Source organism: Hibiscus syriacus, unplaced genomic scaffold, assembly GCF_006381635.1.
Source record: "Hibiscus syriacus cultivar Baekdansim isolate YM2019G1 unplaced genomic scaffold, ASM638163v2 tig00110474_pilon, whole genome shotgun sequence".
In the NCBI taxonomy this organism is placed as follows: domain Eukaryota; kingdom Viridiplantae; phylum Streptophyta; class Magnoliopsida; order Malvales; family Malvaceae; genus Hibiscus; species Hibiscus syriacus.
Genome location: NW_024062753.1, coordinates 453,225 through 469,301, shown reverse-complemented (window position 1 = coordinate 469,301; position 16,077 = coordinate 453,225). Strand labels below are relative to the sequence as shown.

At 34.6% G+C, this 16,077-nt stretch overlaps 3 protein-coding genes across 3 annotated transcripts; 2 read left to right on the top strand and 1 right to left on the bottom strand.

The window, feature by feature from the left end:
- Positions 1 to 1,710: 1,710 nt before the first annotated feature.
- Positions 1,711 to 2,058, top strand: LOC120128111 (non-specific lipid-transfer protein 13-like). Its single transcript, XM_039145886.1, has one exon. It carries the CDS (start codon positions 1,711 to 1,713, stop codon positions 2,056 to 2,058), a length of 348 nt encoding a protein of 115 aa, XP_039001817.1.
- A 1,090-nt stretch (positions 2,059 to 3,148) lies between these two features.
- LOC120127996 (zinc finger CCCH domain-containing protein 2-like) lies at positions 3,149 to 4,195 on the top strand. Its single transcript, XM_039145781.1, has one exon. The coding sequence runs from the start codon at positions 3,164 to 3,166 to the stop codon at positions 4,082 to 4,084; it is 921 nt and encodes a 306-aa protein (XP_039001712.1). The 5' UTR covers positions 3,149 to 3,163; the 3' UTR covers positions 4,085 to 4,195.
- A 2,804-nt stretch (positions 4,196 to 6,999) lies between these two features.
- LOC120128166 (26S proteasome non-ATPase regulatory subunit 2 homolog A-like) lies at positions 7,000 to 13,137 on the bottom strand. The gene is made up of 24 exons (XM_039145920.1): positions 12,969 to 13,137; positions 12,787 to 12,887; positions 12,541 to 12,661; positions 12,152 to 12,211; positions 11,963 to 12,030; positions 11,729 to 11,771; positions 11,554 to 11,619; positions 11,399 to 11,437; positions 11,223 to 11,305; positions 10,924 to 11,038; positions 10,720 to 10,794; positions 10,305 to 10,463; positions 9,860 to 10,072; positions 9,613 to 9,753; positions 9,425 to 9,529; positions 8,981 to 9,202; positions 8,710 to 8,823; positions 8,419 to 8,634; positions 8,044 to 8,103; positions 7,847 to 7,960; positions 7,676 to 7,761; positions 7,447 to 7,555; positions 7,170 to 7,348; positions 7,000 to 7,077 (listed from the first exon to the last, which is right to left on the bottom strand). Exons 1-24 carry the CDS (start codon positions 13,050 to 13,052, stop codon positions 7,002 to 7,004), a joined length of 2,649 nt encoding a protein of 882 aa, XP_039001851.1. The 5' UTR covers positions 13,053 to 13,137; the 3' UTR covers positions 7,000 to 7,001.
- Positions 13,138 to 16,077: the final 2,940 nt, after the last annotated feature.

Sequence of the window (16,077 nt, the reverse complement as noted above, 5' to 3'; positions counted from 1 at the left end):
AAAATCATATCTAAGCAACTAAAGGACCTCGAACACTAGAACTTTGGGATATAAATTTCAGTAATAAACAATTAAAGCCAATCAAGTTAAAATTGGAAGCCACTAATTGCTATCCTCCCCCCCCCCACACACACCCCCCCTTAAAAAGGAGAGAAAAGATTATATCAAAACCCTAAAAATTCCAAGAAATATCAAGAATTTCCCATCAAAACGATACGGTTACAGAGAAAAGAATGATACAAAGAGTGAAGGATTACTTAATTCTGTTAATGGTTAACACAAAGAAAGAAATAGCAAAGAGAGAGAAAGTGCGTACGAGAAGGAGCATAGCTTAAGGCGGTTTCGAACCAGAGCTCAGCGTTTCGCGTTTCTTCTTCCGATTCTCCTTTCATGAAATCGAAGAAACTCGGCGCCGAGAACTCGAAAAACTCGTCAATAGGTGCTGTCGCAGATGATTCATCCATCGTATTCCGAAACAGAGGGATTTCTCACTGTTTTTGTTTGCGGGGAGGGATTGAATTTGGTGAAAGTTTTCAGTGTTCGATTTTGGATTTTTTAATAATCTGTTGCGCTAGTAGTAAAATAATGAAAGAAATGGTTTGGGAACTGCAACGTTCGAATTTCTTTTCTTATTTCTTTTTTTGAATTTTGCGGAAGGGGGTCTAACGGTCGGGTTTTGTGACTGTTTGCTGAAATGAGGTGTCATTCCATCGGCTATTTTCGCACGCTCTTTAGTCATACGAAGTAGTTGAATTTATTCCGGGTAGGATCTCATTATTATTATTATTATTATTATTATTATTATTATTATTATTATATGAAATTAGTGGTAATATGGATTGGTTGGTTCGGGTCGTATCATGTTTTTGGTCCACTTGAGTTCGACTCGGGTATAACATCTCTTTAGCCGTCACCTGATATGATCTGGGTTTGAGGAAGCATTATCCGGTCTAAAATTTGATCCGATTTTATAATAAAATCCACACCTAACTGAGACATATATAATTTTCATTTTTATTCGATAAAATAAGCACTTAATATAAAAATATATATAAAGAGAAAAAGTTTAAAGTAATTATCTTCAAATATATAAAAATAAATTTATATTATTATTCTCGGGTCAAATTATGTATTTTGCTCTAAATCTGACTCGATCTTTTTCTTTAAAAAAGTCAACCCGACTTATCTCAGATTTTTAAAAAAAAAATCTATTCTACTTAGATCAGATCGAAGCTCGTTGAATTCAAATTCAATACTAATCCCCATCCGAAATCCAAAATAAACGTGTGGTTTGTGGATAAAAAATTCAATGAATCTAATTTAAAATTATTTTTAAAAATAATAAATAAACAATAAATTCCAACCATCTAAATAAAAATATATATTATAATTTATTTCGGATCGTGAGCAGATTTAATTTATAAATATAACACAATATTTTATGACGCAAATAGATTGATATTAAAAATGTTCCATGATAGATCTTCTTGGATCATGTATAGCATATGTGAGAACACTTTACAATACTAAACTTTTAGCCTTGTTAAATCTCATGTAAATCGCATGCCTTATTAACAACACTTATATTGCTCTAAGATAGGTTTAGTTTTATAATCTATGGAGCATGACACTTACATGTCACAAATTTTTAGCCAACCTAATTTATAATCCGATATTGTGCAATCGACCTCCATAACCTTTGAAACAACAATGTCTCGGCTTATTTCTTGTATCATAATTTTCCTTCTGATTATCGGCTCAGCCGCCGGAAGAAAACCAAATTATTGCTCGAGAGTGACGGATCACTTCTTTCCATGCATAACGTATCTAGTCGGATTCGAATCGAGACCGGCAGACGGTTGTTGTGGTGGTCTTGAAGAACTCAACCAACTTGTGAGGCATAATGGGAAGGGCCCGAAAAGCATATGCCAGTGCATCGAAGATTTGGACTACGTAATGAACGTTCCGTTCATCGCTTCACGGATCCAGTCTCTTCCTGACGAGTGTCGAACTCACGTCAGTTTCCCGGTTTCTGTTGCCATGAAATGTTCCGGGTAACGCCTCAGCTATGCACAGATTTAGATTAATATCGTAATGTAATGTTATGTTTTAAATTGATATTTATTTCGATATTAATCATGATTAAGTACGATGAAATTAGGCGTTTGATATATGCTAGGATGAATTATCTGGAAACTACCGTTTACTGTTGATTAATTTGTAATGAAATTAGTGCTTATGAGAATGATGAGTCTATTTTTTTTATATATATGAATATTGTTAGGTCGAGTAGGAATTTTGAGCCACTAGAATCAAATTTAAATATAATTATTTTTTACTTTTCATTCAATTTGATATAGATTTAGAAAAGTTTTATTAGATTTGAGATCCAAACAATTTTTAGAATAAAAATTTATATTTTTCATGATCCGATATGATATAAATAAATGTATATATACAATTATCATTTTTATTAAATAAAATAAGAATTTAATTAAAAATATGTAAAAATTATTATAATAATCATTCTTCACTTATCAGTTATATTATTATTTTTCAATTAAATTAGATATTTTTCATTTTAAATTTAATATGATATTATCTTTTAAATGAGTATGACTTGACTTTGATATTTTTCAAAACAATGTTATAAAATTAAGTCGAATCAAAATGTATGAAGTTAGGGTCGAATACCCATCTATGTTCGTGTGCATATGAATGGACGGGTGACACATGTAGGAGAGCTTGATGTGCAAAGTTGCAAAGACATGAGGATCAAGTCAGGGTGATCCCAGAAGGAGAAATCCAAAGGCAACAGCTTAGTGGGGTTTTCTCAGGAAGAAGGCAACACATTGCAACGCTGGGCTTTATGTAGATGCCACGATCCCCTTTTTGCATGCTTATCCCTAATCATCTTCCGCCACGCATCTCTTCACCCATACCTAACTTCTTTCCAGACCTTTCCACACTTAAATTATATTTCTTTTTTCCATTCATAAAATTTAGAATTTAAAAAAGTTTTAGTTTACAAATAGTATTAACTATTTTAATATTCTTTTTAATATTATATTTTATATGAGTTTTCTCCCCATGGCTCCTATATATATACGCAAGTCCCCCTCCAAAGTCCTTTGTCCCAATACCACTCAACACTTTATTCTCCATGAGCACTGCTTGTGACCCTTCACACCATCATCTCTCCTTGAATATGCCCTTCAACGACATTGAAATCCCTCCAAGGAAACTCCAACAATGTTCCCACGCCGCCCTGAACCTCCCTTCCAACAACAAACTTCATCAACAAGACGACCGCGTTGGCGCCGATGATCCCTACGGCAGTGACCATTTCCGCATGTACGAGTTCAAGGTGAGGAACTGCACTAGGAGCCGCAATCACGATTGGACCGACTGCCCCTTTGTTCATCCCGGCGAGAAGGCCCGCCGCCGCGACCCGAGACGGTACCGGTACTCCTCCACCATCTGCTCCGACTTTCGGAGCGGCGGCGGATGCCCTCGCGGGGACGACTGCGAGTTCGCTCACGGGGTGTTCGAATGCTGGCTCCACCCTACACGTTACAGAACCGAGGCTTGCAAAGATGGCAAGAACTGCAAGCGTAAGGTTTGCTTTTTCGCTCACTCTTCACGTGAGCTTCGTCTCTTGCCGGAGCCGCCATTGCCCAAGTACAAAAGTTCAGACAACAAAAACAACCATTGTTGCTTGTTTTGTCACCCTGTTACCTCGTCCCCCACGAGTACTTTAATGGGTCTACCTCAGTTTTCGAGATCGCCGTTACTGTCGCCGTTAAACCAGACAACTAGTTTTTCACGAGTCTCAAGGTACAGTGATCGTTTAAGTAAGCTTCGGACAGAAATGACGAGCAGTTACGGTGATGTTTTTTTCAACGAGCTGATGAGTTCGTTGGAAACCATGAACCTTACTTCGCCAGTGGCTGCTGCTGGGAATGAAGACATTAATAGTCCCTGGCCTGATGTTCCGTCCAGCGGGGAAGATGCTCAGCAGCAAAACGCCGTCGTTTGTGATCCTGATCCTGATATTGGGTGGGTTAATGAGCTGCTTATGTAGAGAATTGGAGAATGATCAACCATTATATATTATGATGATGATGAAGACTTGACATACATTCATGTATGAGATGTTCAAAGTGTTATATATTTATGTGTGATTTGGGTTGAAGATTGCTGATTTGATTATTATTGTTTCAAACTTTTGATTTGTGTTAGTTCCCTTCTCAGTGAACCTTTCTTCTTAAGAGATTTGATAACATTATCTTCTTTTTTTGTAACATTTAGCTTTTGAATTAATTGATGAAGACAGGTCTTCATTCTCCTTATACATATATTTAAATAAGAATAAACATAACCCTAGAATTTACATTAGGGTTACACATTGTAGGATACTACAAAATTGAACTATTTATTTTTTTATGTTAATTTATACTTTCTTTACTGTATTAACTACAATTTTGTAATGAATAATAATTTTATTTTCAATTAATTTATAATTTTATGATTTTAGTGGTTGTCTCTATTTTTAATGTTCCAATTTTATCATTAAAACAAGATTTTATTAATATATATATATATATATATATATATATATATATATATATTAATAAAATCTATGTCTATGTATATATGTCTATGTATATATGTCTATGTATATATGTTTGCAATTCAAGCGATTTACGTGGTTAACCTAATAGGAACAACGAGATTTTGGGTTAAAAATACATTAGATGATTACGTGGCAAACATGCAAGCATTCTGCGGTGGAATTTAACCAGAACCTTTTAATCCTTTATAGTTTATATAATATATACAGAAACTTCGATAATGCTTCTATTTTTAGAAATTTAACAAAAAAACACAAGTAATTTCATATTTTTATGTTGCCCAAGGACATGGCATTATCATACTATGGTAAATTACACATATATACTTCTGCTCCCACATATATAAATAATTCATCATAACATTAAAAAATAGATTAAAGGGAAACTTGACATCAACTAAACATTGTTTAGAGTTTATTTTTTATTAATAATGTATGGAATAGTAATTACAAAATTTTATTTATGAGTACAAATAAAGGAAAATATTGAAGTTAGAAAACAAAAGGATTAGTCCATCAGCCGATGGGTAAAATTGAAAAATGGAATGATTTTGATGGGCAAGAAAGAGAGAAAAAGAATGATTGAAGTTGAAAATGTAGGTGCAGCATTGCATTGGCATGTACTGTCATAATGTTGATTTGTTTCCTAGGAAGGTACTTGTAGCTGTGGTGGTGGGGGATTCAACCCATATGCTTCTGCTCCCAATCATTCAACCCATTGGCTTGTTGCTAGTGCCGAGTTTGGTTTTCGGATGACAACGGAGCGAAACGGGATCGATAATTATTTTATATATTATTGTTAAACTTTCTTCGTAGATCACATTAGGATATAACTCCGACGTAACACGTTCTTTGGAATTCTCCATATCTTCAAATTAGCTATGCTTTCATGATGCGATGATTGATAAGTCTATGATTTATTAACAGTTGAATCTATTCATTCTGAGAACATATGAATAATCATTATATATCTACCCCTAACGTTAACAATAAAGATAAATATATAAATTCCTATGACATGAAAAAAAAAGATGATTTTTTCCTTTTCTCTCTCCCAATCAGACGATAAAAAAAATTACTTATAATCTTCAACAGACTATCGATAATAAATCTATCGATTATGATTATTTGTTTAAATAAAAAAAAAAAGAGTGAATTGTCTAAATGCATCACAATTAAGTCAACGGTTATATACATTTTATATTATTTGATTATCCATTTATAATACTTAAACATGGAAAAACTAAAAGTTGAAACATGATCGTATTGTGTTACATGGATACCAAATGGTGAGGTTGTCACAACAATGGTGTGTGGGGGTGGGTGAGGGAACAGCCCAATCGCCCATGCTAAAATGACCTTAGCTAGGGGCAGAGCTCTGCCTTGGGTCCCCACCAACCCTAACCTTTTATTTTGTTGGCTCACCATTTTGCATTTTTTATTCATTATTTGAGTGTCCTTTATGGGACCCCAAGCACCCATACTTTTACAACTTTTTTCTCCCAAATGACTCATTGGTCCTAATAAGCTAGCTAGGTATCGTGCCAACACCATAGAATGAATTGGCCATGGGTTCAATACATTGAATCATAAGTATTTATAGACATGCATGGGGGCCATATCAAATGCTAATTATTTTATTCATTTATCCTTTTTAAATCACCGTGTTCAAAAACGAATTTGAATGAAATATTTTCTTTTGAAATTAGATCACGACTTGATTTATAGATACATTTTATAAATTATCCTACAACTTTGCTTTGTGACAAAGTAAATTGGAAAATATGCGATGTAATTGGAATATTAATTCATAGATTGATTAACCATATCAAACATCCTCAACTTATGACATGGATTTTAATTGATCCTCAAATCTTGAAATGTTTTAATTATATCATCCAAGTATCTACCAGTCAAACCATTAACGGAGTATTATCAAATGCTCGCTAAAATGTGTGAACAAATGTGTGAACAAAAATAATAACACTACTAAATTTGATAAGTGTAAAATACATCAAAATATCACTAAATTACATTCAAATACTCAATTTGATTATTAAACTTTTAAACGTTATAAAACAATCATGTTATATAATAATTGTAGAAGTTCGCAAAATTTAATAACCATTTTGTAATAGTCCAAAGTCGGTATATTCCGTTTCCCTCCCTCAAATTTGTAATGATAATAGAAGAAAAATATGAATTTTTCTCACGAGCAGATGAAATTAAGAAGATAATTTCAAGTTTTTATACCTATTCGTTCAATTTAAACTTTATGATGGAAAAAAACAAAGTTACAAAAAGAAAACTCTAAATATGGAGAGTTACATTACACAATCAAAAAGTAACAACCAAATTCTTGCCTTTTTTAACTATCCTCTCTATACTCTGGATTCTCTTTCAAAATAACATGCCCCTCCAGTATGGGTGACAGCGGAATATACCTGCCAAAAATGGGACATCGTTATCAAAGTCCGACATCTATTTGTATAAATCATGCAACATTCATTACAGGCTCATTGAGGAGGTAACTTACTTTTCGGTAGCCAGCTCTGCTCTATCACAGGCAGCAAGAAGAACCGGGGTGGAATGGGTTTGGAAGCCGGTGATGGTCTTGGGTCGACCGGCTTGCCCAACAACATCAACAGCTTGACCCACACGGACCGAGACAGATAGAGGTTTGAGGTTTTCATCAACGGTCATCAACATCCTTGGCTGTAAAGAAAATAATATTCTATGATAATGAGGAAAGAATGCATTGACAAACACATGAACGGGGAAAGTAAGCAGTATGACCAAAACCGATTACTGACCTGCATTGCCAAAACAATTAAGTAGAGAATATAATGGTATTTCCCCAATACCATAGCTTTCATATCAAGACATGCATGCAGCATTGTGACCAAACCAGCAAGTGCAGTCCTGGAATGAAAAAAAAAAGAGAAATTTTTGTAAGGTGAACCAAGATGGAGAACCGTGTACATGATTTTGTGATTTTCGTTTTCTACTTTGGTGGATGCTTATGTGGAAAGAAACACTTACGGAGATAGCAAAAAGCGGTCGGAATGATATGGATTAAGAGTCAACAGACCCTTCCCCAAATGTACTAAACCTTGAGCAATTCGAACCTGGACAAGCAATCCAACCTTAGTTGTCTCACAAAACACATGATATCATGGAACAAACTATAAAGACGAGTACAAAAATACATACACAAAATAGAAGGCTAGCATCTTTGTAGTAGTAGCTTGAAAGGTTGCGAAGCATGCTAGCTATTCGAGCATTGTTTGTTCCAGCACCTATTAAACCCAAGGAGATAATAGCAGCCTGCAGAGTATCGATAAAAACAATTGAGTCAAGCTGATGGGAAAAAGCAACACAAAAAAAAATCTTCATTTAGATCATCTTACCATTGCAACTTCTGAATCTGAATCATGACTCAGCCTGCTTAAAGTGTCCATCACATTAACCTGGATAACATATACATGGAGCAGATGAAATAACAGGAAAGAGTAATGCAAACCTCACTCTGCAGCTTTATTAACTAATATTCCTTGATATTAAAATCTTGGTTTAAGAACAGGGTAATGCAGATTGGGAAGAAACAAAGTCGATATTGATTGCAGTCGGCTTATCAATTTCAGTTCACTATGCCCTATGGATCAATAAAATACTGTAGCTCATTGGCTATGATGAAAAGGTGGTGCCTTTAAATCCTCAACCTGAAAGTTCCCTTGAAATGATAAAACCATGTTGTTCGGCGACCTTTAATGAGATTGATTTACCTTTGGGTTTGATATGCAAAGAAGACCAAGAGCCAAAGGAACTGCACGCCGGATATTCTGCTCACCATATTGCAAAAGATGCTCTAGTGAACGAATTGACATGTCAAGACCCAATTCTTCAGCCATTGCTACCATGGCAATACCAAGCACAGCTGGACCCTGGTGGGTTTCACCCTTTTCAAGATGCTGAGCACAATGACCGAGAAGATTTTGGACCTGCAAATGAAAAGGTTAAGCTAATATTCATGTCAACTTGAATTTGAAGAGCATTTTAATGAATGAAGAGCTTACCTTTAGAACATTCCCAGTTCCAGCGTAGGCACAAGAAAGTAGTGTCATATCACAATATTTTCTTATTTTTTCATTAAACGTTTTTGAGACCTCTGCAGTGGCTTCCACACTTTCCTATTAAGAGTGAAATTTTTTACAAACAAGTCAGGATGAAACCTTGCAAAATTGCATATATCAAGACTTTTTCTCAAACTGAATTAAAACATAAACAATCTACTACCACAAGATCATGTAATCAACTGTATTCAAAAAGCCCAAAAATGTTATTTACCTGCTTTCCCAGGTATAGAAGGCCAAGTGCAAGAGGCAGAAGCCGAGTGAGGGGCTCACCCAATTCTGACTCACTTCGGTCCATTAAAGCAAATATAATAGCCTGAGCAACTTCCTCATTGCAGGAACCCACATATATCAAACCCAAGGAAATTGCAGTAAAAGCTATTACATCAAGAGGCGCTTTTGCGTCATTAAGTATGGGAGTCAAGCTGCTACGGATCTGTCAATTAACAATGGTAAACTTTCAGAATAGCTAAATATAACCCAAAGCCGGATTGCAAAAGAAAATCTGGGAAGTTGCTAGAAACTATAAGGACCAAAACATTGAGTGGATTCAATTAAAAGATAGCAAATGTAAACAGCATTCATCACATTGAATATAACTGCCAATGCAATGAACTACAAGGTTCATTTCACAAGAGATGAAGAGAGAGGTGTACACCTGCTCATTTTGAGCACCGGCATATGCAATTCCCAAACCCATAATTGCACCAATTCGGACTGAAGAATCTTCTTTGCTTATGTATTCACTCAAAAGAGCCAGTGCCTGATAAAGGAAACAAGAAGACATTTAGAAAACATTATACACTGTGCATGAACCAAGAGATGCAGAGAAGAACAGGAACTTACAGGATCGCAATCGTTCTTAACACCACAGTTGACGATCCCAACCCCTAGTAATGCTCCAGCAATCACATGGTTATCATTGCTATGGAAATACTTGTCAATCTGAGCAAGCCCAGAGTCCACATCCCACAATAGAATCATACCCTGTTATGGGGAAGGTGAATATATATTTAAAATTGATTCCAAACAAAAAATGAATACCAACTAATGCAAACACACATTGAAGCAAAATTTAATAGGCTAACCATACCAGGCTTGCTGCAGCACTGGTCTTTCCATGTTCTTTATTTTTGAAAAGCCAATTTCCAGTTGAACCACCAATTGAAGAGTCTGCTGGCGCCGTCATTAACTTATCCTGGCCAAAGCCTGCATTAACAAATGCATTGACGAATGTAGCAGCCAAGTTCTGTCTAGCTGAATCAACGCTTGCACCAGTACTAGCACGGCCATCAAGCAAGTGAGCCTGGCAAAATCCATGAATGTCAAAAAGAAGAAAATTATCCAACATGGATAATGCCAAAAAGAAGCTCACTATAAAAGCTGAGGTGAATTTAAGCACTTCACATCCACTTAGGAAAGGGAAAAAATAAACTGGGAGAGGTTCCAGCCAGCAACTAGTACACTATTGATACATAATCGATTCACCAGGTCTTAAATACAAATTCAAAATGTCTAGCAAGTTTCAAAGTCCAAACCTTATAGATATCTTCTGGAGATTTAGACTCCATAACCTCGATATCACGAGCAAGGGTGAGATAACTTTCACTTAATTTAGTATTGTTGATGATATCTTGCAAAGCTTCTCTGTCTTCATCATCTGCAACCATCTCATCATCAAGCTCAAAAGTGATTCCCTGCAAAGAAAAAATAAATAAATAAATAAAGCAAAAAATTGTCATATCAATCAAACACATGCACATTCACTCCCATGCATACACGATACACAAACTAACAAGCCTAGAGAAATTCAAGGCCATCAATACCCAATTTTGACTATGAAAAAAATAATAGAAGTCAGGCATCCAGAACCAGAAGGAAATATACACCAAATAGCATTTTTGGCAACAAATTGTTACAGCAGCAATATAGCAAAGCAAGCTGTGTACTTACATGTCGAGCAAGAATATAGCAAAACTGCATTTTCTTTAGCTGATTGTCACAAGAGGTAAACACCTGTCTCACATGCTGCAAGAGCACACAATAAATTATTAGGAATAATAAAATAAAAAATCAATTCAATACTGACATCCTACGACAAAATTTCTGAACAATGCTGCATGGCATGAAAAGAGAGGAAGATTATAGAAAACAAACCTGCATGTTGTCAAGGGACAGTGCAATTTGAAGTGCACTTGCAAATTCCTCAAATTTTAGATATATCGTGTATGCAATATCCAATACTAACATGTCATCAGGTCCAGGAAGGTATCTGCAAAAATTTGCAGCATGGAATGTTACCATAGGGGGAGCAAGAGAAGAATACAACATAATGTGTCATGGGAACAATCATCAAACATTTAATTGTAAATTTTAATTCAGCAATTTTAGACTACAAATTTCAACACATTATTATTTGCGCTAAACAAATAGTTCAAAGCTTTTAAACTCCATACCTAGCAGCACTGGTGAGATATAGACAAGTTCTCTTGAAATTTGCTTTATCAACATGCTCGACTAAAAGATCAAGATCCTCAACCTACAGTTAGGCAAAAAAAAACACATGTTTCAAGCTCGATAGCAAGAGAAGGGAATTCAAATAGAAACTTTAAGAGAAAAGATGTTGTGGTACCTCCATCAAGAGATCAACAGCTTCAGGTTCAGCATTGTGCTGCATCAAAAGTACAGAAGTTTAAGAAACGGGAAACCAACATACTCTTTTAAAAGAAAATTTCTGCAAAAAATCAATTGTGTGTTATGTTGCGTATGAAAAGGAGACAGCTATACCTTCATGTGAAAAGAAACAATTTGTTGCACAAGCTCCATTAGATCTTCAATTGGAGCCTCTTCACTCTGTATTAGCAACAAAAAAATTACAATTCAAAATCAGATTAACGAGAAACCTAATGTACTGAACTCATAGAAACTATTATATGTCTAAAGGCTCCTGAAGACTTCTAACCTGTCGCTTGATATACTCTTGTGAAATTTCTCCTGCCAAATTCCTGACAACAAATGATAAAGTGAGCACCAACCAAATAGTGAAAATTGAAACCAACAGATAAAAATTAAGGCATGATCATAATCTAAAATTGTTGACAAGTTTGACCAGATATAGCTAATGAAGAACTGGCTATAAAAAATTTCCAAGAAAATATGAGTAAATCAGTATGTTATCAATTCGGACAACACTCACCTCACATATTCATGACCCCATGAACCAATGTCACCTTCTGAACCCAACAATCTGTACTTCAAACTCTCCTGTAGGATTGTCAAAAAAAAAACTAGAGCTCAAAAAACCAGGGAATAAAAAATCGAAACAAACAAATATGTGTAATTTCACACTTAATAGTGTTTCAGAAAATCAAAAATTGAAAGTTACCCGCTCGCCCTCTGCAGACATGGTCAACGCCAAAACAGACAGGATATCAGCCAGGTAATTCTACAAACAAGTAAAAATAATTTAGTGATGCAGAAGGTGAATAAAAAGTTTATGTAAACTGAAATTCCTGATTTTTGAAATTATGGCTAATTGTAATCAGAAGGAATATAGGCTTCTGCCTAAACCTAATTAAAGCAATAACCTAAACAAACCAAAATTTCATATAGATTACTATTTATCCAAAAATATTTAGACAACATACATTTCACAGCACCCCTATAGAAATAATGCCTCCATCTAATACATCCTTCCCTGCACTGCTTATAGCCCAAATTGACAATACTCAAAAAAGATGTAATGGAAACGAATCAAAGCAAAACAACTAATACCTTCAAATTGGAATCCGGCATTGTCACATAAAAAGATTTCAGGGTTCCATAATGAGGACGGAGAAACTTCAATGGCTTCGGAACAGAAGTCATGGAGCTTGTCGAGGTGCGGATTTCGTGCCTACAAAGGATATCAAATCGAACCATAAAAAATTAAGCTGTATTCAAGCATTGAAACTAAACCCATCAATGGATACTACCACTAACTGTAAAACCAACAAATAACCCCTAATTTGATTCAGTCACCTCATGCTCTCAAGAGCTACTTTCTGTAGTCCGGGATCAGAATCTTGAACTCTCTCTACATATAACTCCAACTGTTGTTTCAAAGCCAAATCCTCCTCCGACTGCGTATATAAGAAAAAAACTAATTTAGAAAAAAGAATCAAAATTTCCAACAAAAACCCAAATCCAGAACGGCGGCTCACCAGATCCTCCTCCTCTTTCTTCTTTGGATCATTGGCCGGAGCCTTCGGCTGGGAAGTTCCGGCGTCGTTCTTCGGATCCGACATCGTAATTAGGGTTGCTTATCGGGTTTTACTTTAGGGATTTTTGGGGGGAGAAGGCTATGAAGAAAACAACAACAAAAATGAAATGATGTTATTATTATTATTTATATATATATATATACTTTCTAAATTAATTTCTCCCCAAGCAATCCAGTGTCTCTTTTTCATTAACAAAAGCTGAAAGGGTTTGGGTACTTGAACCAGCCCCAACCGGACTTATATGTTAACTGGTTTATCATTTTAAAGCCCATTTAAAATATATGGATCGAAACATTGGATCAGTTTTAGCAACAGCCGGCTCAATGAAATAGTTGGGTTTATTTTTCTAATGGTCCAATTCTTTTTCTTACAAGGTTCTCCTAATGCTTTATTCGAAGTGGGATCATCGAGACTAATTAAAAAAAATAGAATCATGAATTCACTTTGATGATTAGAGAATGTTGTTTTTTCTTCGAGATTATGAGTTCGAGCAGCCCCATCTGCAGGGTGTGTATGCATTGTTTATAGTTAAGAAAGATTATGAACGGATATTACCTTATAATCATAATAAATTATTTAAATAAAAAAGTGAGATCACATTAGGGATGACAGACATATACAATTTTGTGGATTTCGCACTGCACCCGTTTTAATTGGGGTTGGTATGGGTATAGGTTTAGTGAGTAGTGGGCGGGTCTGAATGTAAAAAGTTATATCCGTCATAGGTAGTACGTAGGTGATGCGTTTAAAATCTTACCCATATTGCATCCACCCGTCCTGTATCCGCCTGCCCCACATTCGCTCGCAACTAACTAACCACCATATAAAATTTATATTATTATGAATTTAAGTATAATTTCACAGAGTATTATGTAAATCTTAAGATTTTATAGTTTATAGTGGGTATAAACATTTTGAGGTTGTTGTCAGGTGCATGTATAGGCATGGTTTTCAGAACCGGACCAGTTAGCGAACCGGTCATGCTACCGGTTCACTGATTCAATCGGTCGAACCGGTCTGACCGATCGGAAGAACCGGACGACGTCATAATTATTTAAAAAATTAAATAAAATACCAAAAATATTTAATAAAAAAAAATTTTTTATATCACAAGTTATTCAAAGCAAGTCATAACATATATAAGTTAAAAACCATAAAATCAAGTGAAACAAAATGATTCAAATTACTACAACATAATATTTAAGGTAAACATATTAAATAAATATAGTTATATAACTATAATTAAAAAATAAATTTGGGTTAAAAAATCATAACAAAATGATATGTTTGGTTTAATTTTTTAAAAAAAACAATCCCATGGCTAAACATAGAGAGATCCCAAAAGTCTAAAGAGAAAATATGAGAACAAAACAATCTCACATTGCTAAGAAACATAGAAGCGCATCACAACTAACTTCTATAAATAATAGAGGTAATTTGACATTCAAAATCATGGAGCCTTTTGGTGAGCATTGAGTGAACTATTCTTTCACTTCAATCAAGCTTGAATTTTAGGCTTCAATCGAACTTCTAATTTTTTTTTTTTTGAGTTCAAGCCTTTATTACTTCAAGTTTCAATATTATATTTTGAGTTTGAGTTGAACTTGATAATTTTTAGCTTGTGAGTTTAAGTTGAGTTGGGCTTACTTTTAAAGTTTTCAAGTTCAAGTCGAGCTCAGCAATACTCGAGTTCGACTTGGCTCGTTTAACAAACGACGTTGTTTGGTTTAATTTTTTTTAAAAAAAAAACAAAAATCCCGGTTTTTCCTGGTTTTTCCAGTTTTCTGCCGGTCCAGTGGTTCTGGCCGGTTCACTACTAGTGGTTCAACCGGTTTAGATTGAACCGGATTAAGCAACGGTTATCGGTTGAACCGGCCGGTCCGATCCGGTTTTCAAAACAGAATGTATAGGTGGATACAGAATGAGTAGTGGGTATCTAGTTAAATAGTGAGGGTGAGGTGGATTTAAGAATGTATCCACGTAGGTGGATGTGAATTTAAAAATTTTACTCTGTCATGAGTGATAAGTAGATGATGAATACAAAATTATTAAATAGATATAAAGAGAGGGAGAAAGAGTAAGTGTACCCATCCCGCCTATTTGCCATCACCGGATCACACCATATATTTAAAAAAGCTTCGATGACTTGTTATTAAGAAGGTGTAAACTAACTAGTAAGTTCGACTCACTTAAAAAAACCCTGAACTAGGGTGTATATAATATCAAGAGGAGCATGAAAATCAAGTTTATATTTATCATATAAAAAGGTTGAATCAAGTATTTGAAAATCAGATTTCAGATCTCAAAATTACACTAAATGAAAATAACAAAATATTTATAGAAAAATGAATGAAAATCCATTTGATGTGTGAACCGGTGGTTGTCAGTGTGAATGACGAAAAGGATAAATAAATAATTGTAGATAAGACTTGACAAGAGTGAATGTCAGAAGGTCAGCCTGTGCCGTGTCAACTTTGGTTCCAAAAACGTTGGATTTTACGATAGTATGAATGAGGTCCCCTTTGCCTTTTGTGGTTATCCCCATGTCTCCCTTCCTCTTCACTCCCTTCCTCTTCACTCCCTTCCTCTTCACTCCCTTCATAGTCTCTGTTTCACCCTTTAAATTTGCCCATGTCTACCTTTATAGGCTGTGGTCATTCGATTTAAGATTACAAGGATTTGAATATTTTAGATATTATATAAATATATATATTTTAAAAATTGTTTGTGATTAGTTTGTCTTTTGTATTATTCAGATAGTTTAGTGTTTTTATGTATTCATTTAATTTTTCAAAATATATGTAACTTTTTTCTTTTAGAATCGTAAATAAAAAACGTCAAATATATATATGTTCTATTAAGCTATAAATAGGTATTTATATACTTGTTATTTCCACACTTATTGATTAAATAAATTCTATCAAATGACATTCATTTCGAATTATCAAACATACTTTAAAAAATATGTCATTGAAAATATTAACTTTTTTAATAGTTTATCAAACAAAATCTTAGTCGACTAAAACTAATTAATTATCCAAATTAACAT